The sequence below is a fragment of the Mustelus asterias genome, chromosome 8 (assembly GCF_964213995.1).
Source record: "Mustelus asterias chromosome 8, sMusAst1.hap1.1, whole genome shotgun sequence".
NCBI classification, from domain to species: Eukaryota; Metazoa; Chordata; class Chondrichthyes; order Carcharhiniformes; family Triakidae; genus Mustelus; species Mustelus asterias.
The window spans coordinates 126012129-126028752 of NC_135808.1; the positions used below are offsets into that span (position 1 = coordinate 126012129).

The 16624-nt window shown below is 43.6% G+C and overlaps 1 protein-coding gene across 1 annotated transcript in view; it reads left to right on the forward strand.

Annotated features, from left to right (window-relative positions):
- selenof (selenoprotein F) overlaps window positions 1–16624 on the forward strand; it is a 72641-nt gene that overhangs the window by 2587 nt on the left and 53430 nt on the right. The window contains exon 2 of the mRNA XM_078218930.1: window positions 11215–11382. Coding sequence (XP_078075056.1) covers window positions 11215–11382 — 168 coding nt within the window. The remainder of the gene's footprint in view (window positions 1–11214; window positions 11383–16624) is intronic.

The following is a 16624-nucleotide window of genomic DNA, read 5'->3' on the forward strand; positions in this document are numbered from 1 at the left end:
GGTTATTGATGGGATGGTAACATGTACAGATAATTGGCAGCTGCTGTATTAACTTTCCACTTAAAAGCAGCATGTTGATCTGGTGAGTCCTGCATTCCAAAGGTGCATCTTAAATTAGAAATCTGTCACAAATAAACAGTCGATTTTCTGATGGCTGATACACAGTAAGTTAGTTTATTTTCTAATTTCAGACATTTATTTTGAATGTATATGTTGGCACAAGAGTTTTCACAATACTGACACCATTTTCCTTTGAGCTGAAATATGGCCCACATACTTTATTCTCTGCTCAACACAAAATGCACTAGATTTTGACCTGATATTGCTTTCTGCAGTGTAAAAGAGCATTTTCTCTTGGCTTTTCTTCAGTTTTCTCAACCAAAGCTTAGTTTTCTTTTTTCCTTTTTGTCTATTAAAAAAAGTTAGTGGTGCATTGTGTCTTCGGCAGTTTTTTCCAAAAAATATATTTGTTCATAAAATATGTAAAAATTAAATAATTTCAATTTAAAATGACACCGGAGCCTTGCTACACTTTCCATAAGGAATAATATTTGCAGTGTATGTTGACGTATGTCTATGGTGAGTGCCTCACCTACTGACTGCCCAAAGCCTGGTGACCATCGATAAGTCAGTAGTGAGATGGATGAATGCAACTGCAACACTCTGGAAGCTCCACACTATCTGGGACAGAGCAACCCTCTTGATTGGCTCTCCCTTTACCACTGACACAAAGTAGCAGCAGTGTGTTCCGCCTACAAGATGCACTGCAGCAACTCACCAAGGCGCCTTCAACAGCACCTAGAAGGACAAGGGCAGCAGATGCATGGGGACAGCACCATCTGCAAGTTCCCAAGTCATACACTATCCTGACTTGGAAATATATTGCTGTTCCTTTACTGTTGTTTGATCAAAATCCTGGAACTCCCTTCCTAACAGCACTGTATATTCCTATCACACATGAGCTGCAGTGATCCAAGAAGGGAGCTCACCACCACCAAGAACAATTAGTGATGGGCAATAAATGCTGCTGTAGCCAGCAACACACACATCCTATGCACCAATAAATCTTTTAAAAAATTAATTGGTCCGTACCACTTGAGGGGCTTTACATGTAGGTGCAGCAGGTAGCAAAAAAGGCAAATGATATGTTGGCCATCATAGTGAGAGGATTCGAGTGCAGGAGCAGGGATGTCTTGCTGCAATTATGTAGTACCTTGGTGAGGCCACATCTGGAATACTGTGCAGTTTTGCTCTTGTTATCTAAGGAAGGATGTTTTTGCTCTAGAGGGAGTGCGGAGAAGGTTTACCAAACTGGTTCCTTTGATGGCAGGACTGACGTATGAGGAGAGATTGAGTCAGTATTTGCTGGAGTTCAGAAGAATGACAGGGGATCTCTAAGAGGACTAGACAGGGTAGATGTAAGAAGGGTGTTCCCAATGGAGGGGGTGTCCAGAATCAGGACTCTCAGTCTGAGGAGACAGTGTAGACCATTTAGGACAGAGATGAGGAGAAATTCTTTCACCCAGGGATTGGTCAGCCTGTGAACACTCTACCACATACAATGTTTTGGCCTTAACTATTTTATGTTTTCAGGAAGTGATTAGCTTTGGCACTTGGGGCAAAGGAGATCAAAGGATATGGGGGGGAATTGGCAATCAAGTTGTTTTCTGGGTCTCAAAACAAGTTCAAGGCAGCATCAGTGTATAATACAAAAAAGGCGTCATCAGTTAAAAACTGCGCTCTAATTTAATCTGCTTCCTTTTTTTTGTAGTAATTGTTTCTGCATTTCAGAAGTAATTAACTTGCTAAGATAGTGCTCCAATGGGACAATTTTCTATCTTAAAGGTGTGATACAAATGTGGATGTTGTTGAATCGCACTTTCCGACATCCTGGGGGCATGGTAAAGTTCTGCGTTCATTGATTACTAAGGAACAGTTTGTCAGTTGGTGCAGGGAATGATTATGGGATTAACTGCCTCTTAAAAGGTTTGCTCCAATCATACATTGGTTAAAATACGAGCACGTTCATGTTCTGCTGTTTAATATTTGCACAAATCTGAAACTCCTTCATCTTAGTGCTAAACTTTGAATGTAAATTGAATGTGTTGGTGCAAACACAGGCTCAAGCAGAATGAGACTCTTGGTTTGCTTTGTTGTTTGTTGACAAAACCAATTTTCACCAATAATACACAGACCACAACAGCTTTGCTTCAGTTCCTGTTCTGTGTTAACTAATCCCAGCCACGGTGCTGGAGCACCGTATTTGATTTTCAGCATCCCTGGCAAAGAAATATGAGACAGTCACCCATTCTTGGTGACTGTCCATGAATCCCTTTTGGAACATTTGCACATGCAAATGTTGCGTGAGATCAGAATGCTGTTCAGTTTCAATTAAATTTATTAGCATTTTGGCGCTACTCATTTGAATCTCTCAAAAAGACTGAATTCTGATACAAAAGCAAAATACTGCAGATGTTGAAAATCTGAAACAAGAACAAAAAAAAATCAGCAGGTCAGGCAGCATCTGTGGAGAGAAACAGAATTAACATTATAAGTCAATGATCTGTCATCAGACCTGATGAAAGGTCATCAGCCTGAAATGTTAACTCTGTTTCTCTCCACTGATGCTGCCTGACCTGGCATGTTTTTCCAGCTCTTTTCGTTCTTATTAAAAAGGCTGTTGGAGCTCTGCCTGGTGGCAATGGAACTGGACCCTGCTGCCTTTCAGGAGAAAATTGGGGTGAAAGAACCATTTCTTGAAAAGAAAGCAGCTAGGTACATACAAGGTGGCAAAGGTGTTCAGACAGGGGTGGCAGGTTTGCTATTGAGAAGTTGAAGCCGACTGTTCTTCGCCTAGTTTGATGCCTTTTGAGGGAAAATAGCTTGGAGTTAACAGTTGTCCCTTGATTTGCGATGATTGTTTCTTTGGTGAAATTTGCATTGCATTGCCCATTTCAAGAGAGCAGTGAACACTTGTGTTTGATTTGTCATGACAAATGATTGCAATATGCGCAGTGGAGCCTTGTGGACTTAAAAATGAGCTGAACTTGTGCCAATTCACAGTGAGGCCTGTCATTAGTCCTATTTAGATGCAGTTTCAGTTTCAATCTTTGCCTATTACTCTAATCCCTTGAATTTTCTGAAATCTGTGGGCTTGCTTAAACGAGGAAAATTCAGAACTACAATTTTAATTGCATCCTGTGCCATCAAATTGGCTGCAGCCATGAACATTACCTGACCCGCAGTTGCCATTCTTGGATTACCAGCTTTCATTCTCCAATGAAAATAAAAGACTTGTATTTGTATAGCATTGTGATAACCTCAGGACATCCTAAAGTGATGTACAGACAATGAAGTACTGATAATGCCTTTTTATAAATACTGTATGTTCAAAAAATACATTTACTATTTGATCTTTCTGAAGCATTAATTTCATATCCCAGTTTGTAAAATCCTTTGTTACGTTGAGGCAGATTGGGGCAGCTCAAGCTTTTTGAGTCTTTTCAGCGCTGTTGGGGAAATTGTGAATTGTGGCAGATCCAATGGGATGAAGCAGCAGTATAATATGAAGGGTACCATTCTTAGCAGTGTAGAGGATCAGAAGGACCTTGGGGTCCGGGTCCATAGGACTCTTAAATCGGCCTCGCAGGTGGAGGATGCGGTCAAGAAGGCGTACGGCGTACTGGCCTTCATTAATCGAGGGATTGAGTTTAGGAGTCGGGAGATAATGCTGCCGCTTTATAGGACCCTGGTTAGACCCCACTTGGAGTACTGCGCGCAGTTCTGGTCACCTCATTACAGGAAAGATGTTGAAGCCATTGAAAGGGTGCAGAGGAGATTTACAAGGATGTTGCCTGGATTGGGGGGCATGCCTTATGAGGATAGGTTGAGGGAGCTTGGTCTCTTCTCCCTGGAGAGACGGAGGATGAGAGGTGACCTGATAGAGGTTTACAAGATGTTGAGAGGTCTGGATAGGGTAGACTCTGAGGCTATTTCCAAGGGCTGAAATGGTTGCTACGAGAGGACACAGGTTTAAGGTGCTGGGGGGTAGATACAGAGGAGATGTCAGGGGTAAGTTTTTCACTCAGAGGGTGGTGGGTGAGTGGAATCGGCTGACGTCGGTGGTGGTGGAGGCAAACTCGTTGGGGTCTTTTAAGAGACTTCTGGATGAGTACATGGGATTTAATGGGATTGAGGGCTATAGATAGGCCTAGAGGTGGGGATGTGATCGGCGCAACTTGTGGGCCGAAGGGCCTGTTTGTGCTGTGGCTTTCTATGTTCTATGTTCTATATCAATACAAGTCACAATATCTGGAACTCCCTCCTCACCATTCTACCACAATACTGTCAAATGTCACTGCCTGGGAACATTTATTTTGGATTTGTCTCAAAATCATTTTTACTTGAGCAAGTTTCCAATCATTGTCACTGCATTTGGCCATAAATCTCTCCATTTTCTTCAATAATGACAGTTCTGAAAATTCACTTGTCAACTGGTGACCCAGACACTTCTAATTGGGCTTGTCACAAAACTGTCAGCTATTTAAAAACTGAAGTGGAGCGTGTGAATCCAGTTGTTCCTCAGTGCAGAATATCAACATGCATCTTAAATGGCTGGCTTTAACATGTCAGCAAGTATAAGTTTTGGGTGAACCATCTATTTTTAATCCTTGCAGTTTTTTTTTCACAGTCCTGTAAAAACCTATCGCATGTCAACTAATTGGGACAAAGCACAACATAAGTTTGGAACAACCTCATTCTTTGCGTGGGGAACATAGCACTGTAGGAAGTTTCAAGGGTGTGATTGTGTTTTTAAAAAGAAAATGTCGTGATCAATTCTGATGAGTTGGAGCGAGCATCCTCTTCTCCCAACCTGCACGTTGGTCTTTTTCTTTGGTAATTTTTGGTACTTTATTTCTAATCAAAAAAAGCCAATTCACATTAGGTCCAATCATGGTCCTGACATGAGGGACAAACAAGGTCCAAGCTGACAAGACAAATCATTGTATTCCATCTTGGGATCAATCTAAACAAGCTCCAAGTTGATGGGATGAGGCACTGCACCCCCTCCTGGGCTTGATTTAACACTTCATCTTCGCCCAAAGGCCGAGATGCCTTTGAAAAATTGCATCGGGTAAAGCCTCGGTTTTACCTCATTGCTACCCTGATCTTTTACTCTACCCTAGCTTAGGCAAACCACAATCGCAGGTGCCAACACATCTCAGTGCAATGGGCTAGCCTCGTCCACGGCCTGATCATGGTTTCACCCCTGCAGGTTTTTGATGTATACTTATTGTGGTTTTGAACTTGTTCCAAAGATAGGGGATTGGGCGTAACTCTTCGTATATCATAAAATAACATAATTCTAAGTTACAAGGAATGACTTCATGCTTAACTTTATGTTTATCCTTTGCATTAACAAATTGACATATTTCAGAAGGCGCACAACTTACTTTTGGCAACCATTATATAATTTTTGAATAAAGACCATTCTGTAAATGGTGGATGGAGTGCCAATCAAGAGGCTGCTTTGCCCTGGGCAAAGTGGCTCATTATTGCAGTTGCGTTCACATAGCATGTTGTGAGCATTTTGTCATATTCTGGATTTTGGACTTGGTAGTGTCGTAGACCTTTAGGGAGTCAGAAGGTGAATCACTCACCACAGGTTATCCAACCTCTCGACTTGTCTAGTAGCCACAGTATTTATATAGCTGATTCAGTTGGATTTCTGATAAATAATGACCCCATGAATGGAGTTGGACGAGGGATTTGACAGCAGTAATGTCAAGGAATGAATGGGGTTCAGCATTCTTGTTTAAGTCTTTTAAGTGATTCACTGGAGCAAGCTGAGAGGGGTGATTGAAGGCAGCAGTGCTGGTGAGAGATTAATTGAATTGTTTATTTATTTAATTAGTCAGCTAGTGTGTGTATTTTTTTGGCCTTTACTTTAACAGCAGTTTTTCAAGTTTAAAGTGAAAACTAGAAGTGGGCAGCAAAGGAGTCTGGGAAGGGTTTTTTAAGCGCGTGAAGTATAAAAGGTAGGCTGCAGTATACAGCGGGCAGCGTCGGGAGCGGGCAGTGGAGTGTGTGGGAAGCAGAGTGTGAGCTATAAGACTTTGGCTCACAGGGCTTGAGTGTGTGGGAAGCAGAGTGTGAGCTATAAGGCTTTGGCTCACAGGGAGTGTGTGGGAAGCAGAGTGTGAGCTATAAGACTTTGGCTCACAGGGCTTAGGCAGTAAGGGCGAGCAGGGGTGAGTTGAATTCATTTTTGCACTTTCTACCTGGTACTGGCAAGGTATCTAGAGGGGATGGGTGTGCAGGCAGTGCAATGTTCCTCTTGCACTATGTTTGAGGTGAGGGACGACGACAGTGTCCCTACTGATTACACCTGTGGGAAGTGCACCCATCTGCAGCTCCTCCAAAACCGTGTTAGGGAACTGGAGCTGGAGTTGGATGAACTTAGGATCATCAGGGACGCAGAGATGGCCATAGACACAAGCTTTAGGAATACAGTTACTCCGAGGATTGAAAACAGATGGGTGACGGTGAGAGGGGCTGGGAGGAAGCAGTCCGTGCAGAGATCCCCGGTGGTCGTTCCCCTTAGCAACAAGTATTCCGCTTTGGATACGGTTGAGGGGGATGACATACCAGTGGGGAGCCGCAGTGAGAGGATCTCCAGCACTGTGTCCGTCTCTGTGGCTCGGGAGGGAAAGGGGGAGAGCGGGAGGGCGATAGTTATTGGGGACTCGTTAGTTAGAGGGATAGATAGGAGGTTCTGTGGCAGCAAAAGAGACTCACAGATGGTATGTTGCCTACCGGATGCCAAGGTCCGTGATGATTCAGACCGTGTTTTCCAGATTCTGAAGGGGGAGGGGAAACAGTCACAAGTCGTGGTGCACATTGGTACCAATGACATAGGTAAGAGAAGGGACGGGGATTTAAAGCAGGAATTTCTGGAGCTGGGCTGGAAGCTGAGAGCCAAGACGAAACATGTGGTCATCTCTGGTACGTTGCCGGTACCACGTGATAGCGAGTTGAGGAACAGGGAGAGAGTGCAGTTAAATATGTGGTTGCAGGGATGGTGTAGGAGGGAGGGTTTCAGATACGTGGATAATTGGAACACGTTCTGGGGAAGGTGGGACCTGTACAAACAGGACGGGGTGCACCTGAACCAGAGGGGCACCAATATCCTCGGAGGGAAATTTGTTACGGCTCTTCAGGGGGGTTTAAACTAATTTGTCAGGGGAGTGGGAAAGGGAGTTGTAGTCCAGAAGTCAGTGAGGGTGATGAGGTATTGGGGAAGGTATCAGGGTCAAGGGTGGGTACTGGTAGACAGGAAGGTGGGTTGAAGTGTGTCTACTTCAATGCAAGGAGCATCCGGAACAAGGTAGATGAACTTGGGGCATGGATTGGTACTTGGGACTACGATGTTGTGGCCATTACGGAGACGTGGGTAGAACAAGGACAGGAATGGTTGTTGGACGTTCCGGGGTACAGATGTTTCACTAAGTGTAGGGAAGCTGGTAAAAGAGGTGGAGGAGTGGCATTGTTAATCAAGGACAGTTTAACGGCTGCGGAAAGGCACTTCGTGGGGGATCTGCACACTGAGGTAATATGGGCTGAAGTTAGAAATAGGAAAGGAGCGGTCACGTTGCTAGGAGTTTACTATAGGCCCCCAAATAGTAATAGAGATGTGGAGGAAGAAATTGCTAAGCAGATTATGGATATGTGTGGGGGTCACAGGGTAGTTGTCATGGGGGACTTTAACTTTCCAAATATTGATTGGAACCTTTGTAGGTCAAATAGTTTGGATGGGGCAGTTTTTGAGCAGTGTGTGCGGGAGGGTTTCCTGACACAATATGTGCATGGGCCGACTAGAGGTGAGGCCACATTGGATTTGGTACTGGGAAATGAACCGGGCCAAGTGTTAGATTTGGTTGTGGGAGAGCAATTTGGAGATAGTGACCACAATTCGGTGTCTTTTGTTATTGCAATGGAGAGGGATAGGGCCGTACGGCAGGGCAAGGTTTACAATTGGGGGAGGGGTAATTATGATGCGATTAGGCAAGAATTAGGGGGCATAAGTTGGGAACAGAAACTGTCAGAGAAAGGAACTAATGAAAAGTGGAAATTTTTCAAGGAACAAATACTGGATGTCCTTGATAGGTATGTTCCTGTCAGGCAGGGAGGAAATGGCCGAGTGAGGGAACCATGGTTCACAAAAGAGGTGGAATGTCTTGTGAAAAGGAAGAGGGAAGCTTATGTAGGGATGAGGAAACAAGGTTCAGATGGCTCGATTGAGGGTTACAAGTTAGCAAGGAATGAGCTGAAAAAGGGGCTTAGGAGAGCTAGGAGGGGACATGAGAAGTCCTTGGCGGGTCGGATCAAGGAAAACCCCAAGGCTTTTTACTCTTATGTGAGGAATAAAAGAATGACCAGGGTGAGGTTAGGGCCGGTCAAGGACAGTAGTGGGAACTTGTGTATGGAGTCAGTAGAGATAGGCGAGGTGATGAATGAATACTTTTCTTCAGTGTTCACCAAGGAGAGGGGCCATGTTTTTGAGGAAGAGAAGGTGTTACAGGCTAATAGGCTGGAGGAAATAGATGTTCGGAGGGAGGATGTCTTGGCAGTTTTGAATAAACTGAAGGTCGATAAGTCCCCTGGGCCTGATGAAATGTATCCTAGGATTCTGTGGGAGGCAAGGGATGAGATTGCAGAGCCTTTGGCGTTGATCTTTGGGTCCTCGCTGTCCACGGGGATGGTGCCAGAGGACTGGAGAATGGCGAATGTTGTTCCTCTGTTTAAGAAAGGGAATAGAAATGACCCTGGTAATTATAGACCGGTTAGTCTTACTTCGGTGGTTGGTAAATTGATGGAAAGGGTCCTTAGGGATGGGATTTACGACCATTTAGAAAGATGCGGATTAATCCGAGATAGTCAGCACGGATTCGTGAAGGGCAAGTCGTGCCTCACAAATTTGATAGAATTTTTTGAGGAGGTAACTAAGTGTGTTGATGAAGGTAGGGCAGTTGATGTCATATACATGGATTTTAGTAAGGCGTTTGATAAGGTCCCCCATGGTCGGCTTATGATGAAAGTGAGGAGGTGTGGGATAGAGGGAAAGGTGGCCGATTGGATAGGTAACTGGCTGTCTGACCGAAGACAGAGGGTGGTGGTCGATGGAAAATTTTCGGATTGGAGGCAGGTTGCTAGCGGTGTGCCGCAGGGATCAGTGCTTGGTCCTCTGCTCTTTGTGATTTTTATTAATGACTTAGAGGAGGGGGCTGAAGGGTGGATCAGTAAATTTGCTGATGACACCAAGATTGGTGGAGTAGTGGATGAGGTGGAGGGCTGTTGTAGGCTGCAAAGAGACATAGATAGGATGCAAAGTTGGGCTGAAAAATGGCAAATGGAGTTTAACCCTGATAAATGTGAGGTGATTCATTTTGGTAGGACAAATTTAAATGTGGATTACAGGGTCAAAGGTAGGGTTCTGAAGACTGTGGAGGAACAGAGAGATCTTGGGGTCCATATCCACAGATCTCTAAAGGTTGCCAGTCAAGTGGATAGAGCTGTGAAGAAGGCCTATAGTGTGTTAGCTTTTATTAACAGGGGGTTGGAGTTTAAGAGCCGTGGGGTTATGCTGCAACTGTACAGGACCTTGGTGAGACCACATTTGGAATATTGTGTGCAGTTCTGGTCACCTCACTATAAGAAGGATGTGGAAGCGCTGGAAAGAGTGCAGAGGAGATTTACCAGGATGCTGCCTGGTTTGGAGGGTAGGTCATATGAGGAAAGGTTGAGGGAGCTAGGGCTGTTCTCTCTGGAGCGGAGGAGGCTGAGGGGAGACTTAATAGAGGTGTATAAAATGATGAAGGGGATAGATCGAGTGAACGTTCAAAGACTATTTCCTCGGGTGGATGGAGCTATTACAAGGGGGCATAACTATAGGGTTCGTGGTGGGAGATACAGGACGGATATCAGAGGTAGGTTCTTTACGCAGAGAGTGGTTGGGGTGTGGAATGGACTGCCTGCAGTGATGGTGGAGTCAGACACTTTAGAAACATTTAAGCGGTTATTGGATAGGCACATGGAGCACACCAGGATGATAGGGAGTGGGATAGCTTGATCTTGGTTTCAGATAAAGCTCGGCACAACATCATGGGCCGAAGGGCCTGTTCTGTGCTGTACTGTTCTATGTTCTAAGTTTTAAAGTTTATTGATTAGTGTGACCAGTAGGCATACATTAACACTGCAATGAAGTTATTGTGAAAATCCCCTAGTCGCCACATTCGAGTGCCTGTTCAGTACACTGAGGGAGAATTTAGCATGGCCAATGCACTTAACCAGCACGTCTTTCAGACTGTGGGAGGAAATCGGAGCACCCAGAGGATATTCATACAGACATGGAGAAAACATGCAGACTCCACACAGACAGTGACCCAAGCCGGGAATCGAACCTGGGTCCCTGGCGCTGTGAGGCAACAGTGCTAACCATTGTGTCACCGTGCCGTTGGCATGTCATTGCTTGACTCCTGCCAACTCAAACCTGGATGTTGCTGAGGGACTACTTAGAAATCATAGAACCCCTACAGTGCAGAAGGAGGCCATTCGGCCCATCGAGTCTGCACCGACCACAATCCCACCCAGGCCCTACCCCCACATATTTTACCCACTAATCCACACATCCCAGGACTCTAAGGGGCAAATTTTTTTTTTTACCTGTCCAATCAACCTAACCCGCACATCTTTGGACTGTGGGAGGAAACCGGAGCACCCGGAGGAAACCCACGCAGACACGAGGAGAATGTGCAAACTCCACACAGACAGTGACCCGAGCCGGGAATCGAACCCGGGACCCTGGAGCTGTGAAGCAGCAGTGCTAACCACTGTGCTACCGTGCCGCCCTACTTGGGAGTAAACTTCACTGACCTCCCATCTCTGTGTGGTTCTTTAGTTTTATCACTTCAATTCAGGTGTGTAATCAAGCACATTTTTGTTCTTTAATGGAATGTGGATGTCGCTGGCTCAGCGAGCATTTATTTCCCACCCCGAATTGCCCTTGGAAAGGTGGTGATGAGTTATCCTCTTGAACTACTGCAGTCCATGTAATGTGGGTAAACCGCTGTGCTATTAGGAAGTGAAACTGCAAATGCTAATTGATACCTTTACATTTCTAGTTGATTGACAATATGTGTGTGTCCATGTTTTCAGATATCAATCTGTGGTGCAGATCTGCCATCAGAGGCCTGCCGTGAACTTGGCTTTTCCAGTAACTTACTCTGCAGCTCTTGTGACCTTCTTGGACAGTTCAGTCTCAACCAGCTGGACCCAGATTGCAGACAATGTTGCCAAGAGGAGGTCCAGTTAGAAACTAAAAAGGTATTGCCTTTTTTAATTAAGTACTATTATAAACAAGATAACCCAGATTGCTTCGTTGTGTCAGCATATTTTGACTTGTTTTCCAAATTCACTGTATACAATTTGTTCTTGAAGTGACTGCCGTGTGTTTTGCAAATCATGCGTTGTGAAAGTGCCCTGATGATAAATTTAGATGCTTTGTCGAGATAAACATTTGAAAACTCCACAAAGTAAATTAGTATATGCATTCTTTCAATTTTACATCTGACACCAAGAACAATATTTATAATGATGGGTAATTTAGTAGATATGTTCTCTGGAATTGGTACATCATTTTGTGGTTTTACACAGTTAACCTCTATGCTTGGTAAAGATAGAATTCCTACAGTGCAGAAGAAGGCCATTCGGCCCATCAAGTCTGCACTGACTCTCCAAAAGAGCATCTTACCCTGGCCCACCACCCTGCCCAATCCCAGTAACCCCACACATTTACCATGGCTAATCTACCTAACCTACACATCTCTTTGGATGCCACCTTAACATTAACCATGACTGTCAAATCACTTGTTTACACTTGGATCATTTCCTCTTACAAAAAAAGTAGCAGGATTAATGTGAACCACAAACAATGTGGCTTTTAATGTTCGATGTAATTTAAATCCACATTCTTGACACCATAAGGCTTGAACCCTAAAAAATTGGAAAGGTTTTGCATTATCCAGCAAAATAATTCTTTTAGGGAGCTTGATTCAATCTGGGGTGTTGTCTGAGTGGTGGAGTTTCAGATTTTGTATTTTTAATCACTGTTTCATCTATGGATTGATGTTGAACGGAGTTTGAACTGCTGGATCACTACCAGCTTCTCCAGTATTGGTTCAGTTTAAACCCCTCTCTCCTGCCCACTCCACCCTCACCTCCAGCAGTGAGCCTAAGGAACTCACAGACTTCTTTGCCGTGAAGATTAAGAGCATTTGTTCAGTTTCCTCTGTCACTGTTCACACTCTTCCCCCTGACCCAACATTCACTTGCCCCAGACCAAAATTTTCATCTTTCTCTTTCTCTCATATTTCTACCCATTCTTTTCACTACCCCCATTTCCCCATTTCCTTTCGGAGCTCATTTTGTCCCAAGACTCACTTCTTGCCTCTTGTTCTTGACTCTATTACCACTAAACGGCTATCCACGCAACTACCTTTGCAGGCCCCCATGCTAGCTGTTTCTGTAGGTGGTCCCTTCAGCATGTCTGTAGTCTTTGGTAAGCTACAACATCCTCTTTTAACCAGCTCCTCTTTGTTGTCCAGGTGAATAAGACCATAGGAAATAGGAACAGGAGGACATCATTCAGTCCCTCAAGCCTGCTCCGCCATTCAATAGGATCATGGCTGATTCAACATTCCTCACATCCACTTTCCTGCCCTTTCCTCAGTAACCCTTGATTCCCTTGCTGATCAAAAATCTATATATCTCTGCCTTAATTATACAGAAGGACTCTGCCCCCATTGCACTTTGTGGCAAGGAGTTCCAAAGACCCACAACCTCTGAGAAGAAAAAATTCCTCCTCGTCTCCGTCTTTATTCTGAGAATATGTCATCTGGTACTCAACTCTCCCATGAGGGGAAACATCCTCTCAGCAATTGCCTAGTCAAGCCCATTCAGAATCCTGAATGTTTCAATAAGGTCACCTCTCATTATTCTAAATTCCAATGAGTAGAGTCCCAACCTGTTTACCTTTTACTCATAAAACAATCCCTCCATTCCAGGGATCACGCTGGTGAACCTTCTCTGAACTGCCTCCAATATAATGTCGTTCCTTAAATAACGGGACCAAAACTGTTCTCAGTTCTCCAGATGTGGTCTCACCAGTACCTTGTACAGTTGCAGCAAGACTTCCTTACTCTAATACTCCAACCCCCTTGAAATAAAGACCAACATTCCATTAGCCTTTCTGATTACCTGCTGCATGTGTGTGCTGGCTTTCTGTGTTTTGTTTGCACGAGTATCCCCACGTCCCTTTGTGTTGCAGCTTTCTGCAGTTTTTCTTTATTTAAATAATACTCTGTTCTTTTGTTCTTCTTTCCAAAATGAACAACTTCACATTTTCCTACACTATGCTCTATACTCCATTTGCAAACATTTTGCCCACTTAGTTAACCTATCAATATCTCTTTTTAAACTGCTTGTATCCTTTTTGCAGCATGCCTTTCAACATATTTTTGTGTGATCTGCAAATTTGACGACAGTACATTTGCTCCCCTCTCCAAGTCATTTATTTTTATATATGTATATATATCTATATTATGAACAGTTGTGGTCCAAGTACAATCCCTGTGGAACCCCCACTGGTTGCAGGCTGCCAACCTGAAAAAGAATCCCTGATCTGATATTTCCTGCCCATTAGCCAATTCTCTATCCAAGCCAATATATTAATTCGTACACCATGGACTCTTATGACTTAACATAATGTGAGGTACCTTGTCAAATGCCTTCTGGAAGTCCAAATACAACACATCCACTGGTTCTCCTCTATCCGTTCTGATTGAGACTTCCTCAAAAAACAAAAACTGAAATGGGAAAATCCGTTAAAGACTGCATGGCAGGTCAGCCCAAATCATATACACAAGTTTCATGTGGTTCACGAGGCTGCTTCCTGGGATGAAGGGGGTTGTCTTATAAGGAAAGTTTGAGCACGTTGGGCCTATACTTACTGGAATTTTGAATGAGAAGTGATCTTATCTTTGGAACGTACAGCCTATATACCTAGCATCACACGTAGTGAAATGCATATACCACATTGCTCACTTATGTGATAGGCTTTTTAACTTGAGGACAGCATTCTGTTAGTAGTGAATATCAGTCGTGTTGATACTGCATAGTAGCAGCATGAATCAGCTAGCCCACCTGTTGCTCAACATTATTTTAGATATCTTGTCCTTTCAGAATAATCTTCAGCGTGCTAACAATAACACTGACAACTAATTTGAGTGTCAATTGAGACTCGCAATGTGGCACAACTGCATCTACTGGAAATGACATTTACCGATATGCAGGAAAGAACTTGTACATATTGTACCTGTTTCAGCGAAAGAAAATGAGTGATCATCATTTGCTGGTTCATTCCTCATGGCAATGCCTTGACCAATCACTGTCTGGTTTAAATTTCTAAACAATGTTTGGCAGTTAATTGTCAGTCACCGTTAACTGGTGCATTTTCCTTGGCAACATCCCACCAATCAGTCCACTTGCCAACCAATCATCACTCTCTCCTCAGTGTAAAGTTGTTGTGTCCCCTCACATTGGTATTCTTGTAATTGAGTGCAAGGCGAAAGTCTTCGACAAAATGGCTTTTTCCAGCAATAATCACAGAATTATTACAGCACAGAAGAAAGTTGTTCATGTCTGTGCTGGCTCGCCTAAGGGGCAATTCACATAGCACCTCTTCCCCTTCCCCACCCTACCTCATCCCATTTTCTAGCACTTGATCTGTCACCTGGCGATTGCAGGACTTCAAATGCATATCCAGGCAACTTTTAAATTAGTTCAGAGTTTCTGTCTCTCTTACGCTTTACGGCAGTGAGTTCCAGACCCCCACCACCCTCTGGGTGAAAAAAAAGTATTTCCTCATCACCCCTCTAATCCTCCTACTAATTGCTTTAAATTTCGGATCCCTGATCACTGAACTCTCTGCTAAGGGAAATGGGTCCTTCCCATTCACTCCATCTGTCCAGTCCACTCGCAAGCTTGAATACCTCGGTTCCAAGGGAACCAATCCCAGCCTATCCAAACAAGCAGGGACCTCGTACTGAGCCCTGTGGAACACCTCTGGAAGAAGTCTCACAACACCAGGTTAAAGTCCAACAGGTTTATTTGGTAGCAAACGCCACTAGCTTTCGGAGCGCTGCTCCTTGGGGAGCAGCGCTCCGAAGGCTGGTGGTGTTTGCTACCAAATAAACCTGTTGGACTTTAACCTGGTGTTGTGAAACTTCTTACTGTGTTTCCCCCAGTCCAACGCCGGCATCTCCACATCATGACACCTCTGGAAACAGCCTTTCAGTCACAAAAATACCTGTCAAGCATTATCCTTCATGTTAGAAACCTTGCTAAAATCCATGTCGGCCACATCAGCTGCACTACCTTCATCAATTGTCCTTGATACTTACCCAAAAAATAATTAAGTTAGTCAGACACAATGTTCCATCAACAAATCCATGCTGGTTGTCCTTGATTGTTTTGTGCTTTTGCTTTCCTAGTTTGCTTTCTGATTTCACCCCTGAACTTTCTATGCTCCTCTGGGCTCTCTGTAGAATTGATCTTGGTGTCTGATATAAGCTTCCCTCTTCCGCATTATCTTATCCTGTTTGCTGTAGATTTGGTCGTCATGCCCTTTTTCATTTGAGAACATGTTGACTCTGAAATCCTTGAATTTCCCCTTTGAATGTCTCCCACTGCTCTCAACACTGAAGTCGCTGTATCCAGTCCACTTTTTCTAAATTACTCAGCTTAATAAAATTGTCCGTACCCCAATATAGACCATTAACTCAGGCTGCTCTATCTTTGTCCTTTTCCATATTATGTTCAAACTAACTGAATTATGGTCACTATCACCAAAATGCTCCCCCACTGCCACGACTAAATGTTAACAAGGATTTATAAAGAAATGGTATGTTTTACAGAGGAAGGAAAGAAAGTAATTTGGGGATTGATTTATTGAGGAGTTGCACCCTGGATTTTAATTTTTAGCATGTTTATTTTTCCAGTGATATTCGACCATAACGTGAGATTCTATATAATGGCTACTGGTGGTGTCACCAATCTGTTGAACTATTACTCTGGTTAGGAAGTTGAACTGATGCGTGACAGCATTCATGCACCAGCTGTTCTCCTTACTTGCAACACCATTTAAAAAGCGAGTGCACAGCTTTAGATGTGTGAGTTACTTTGCAATTCACTCCTTGCAATTTACACCCAAGGTCAGCTCTGAAAAATATGAAACAGCCAGGTGCTGTCCTTGATAATTTTTGAATATGTTATTGCTCCAATGATAAATTTCAGAATAGTTGCATTGTTAACTTGTGCTTCTTTCATATCCAGCATTTGACATTATTAAACGTTTGTTGAGTGCAATTTAACAAGAAACAGTCAAATTCTAGTTAAAAACCTGGTGTTTAATTTTGTCGGATGCTGAGTTAGTTACTTTGCCTTGCTGTATTTTTAGGCTATTTTGACATCGTTTGAGATTAGGGATGTTATCCCCAAATATGGCATT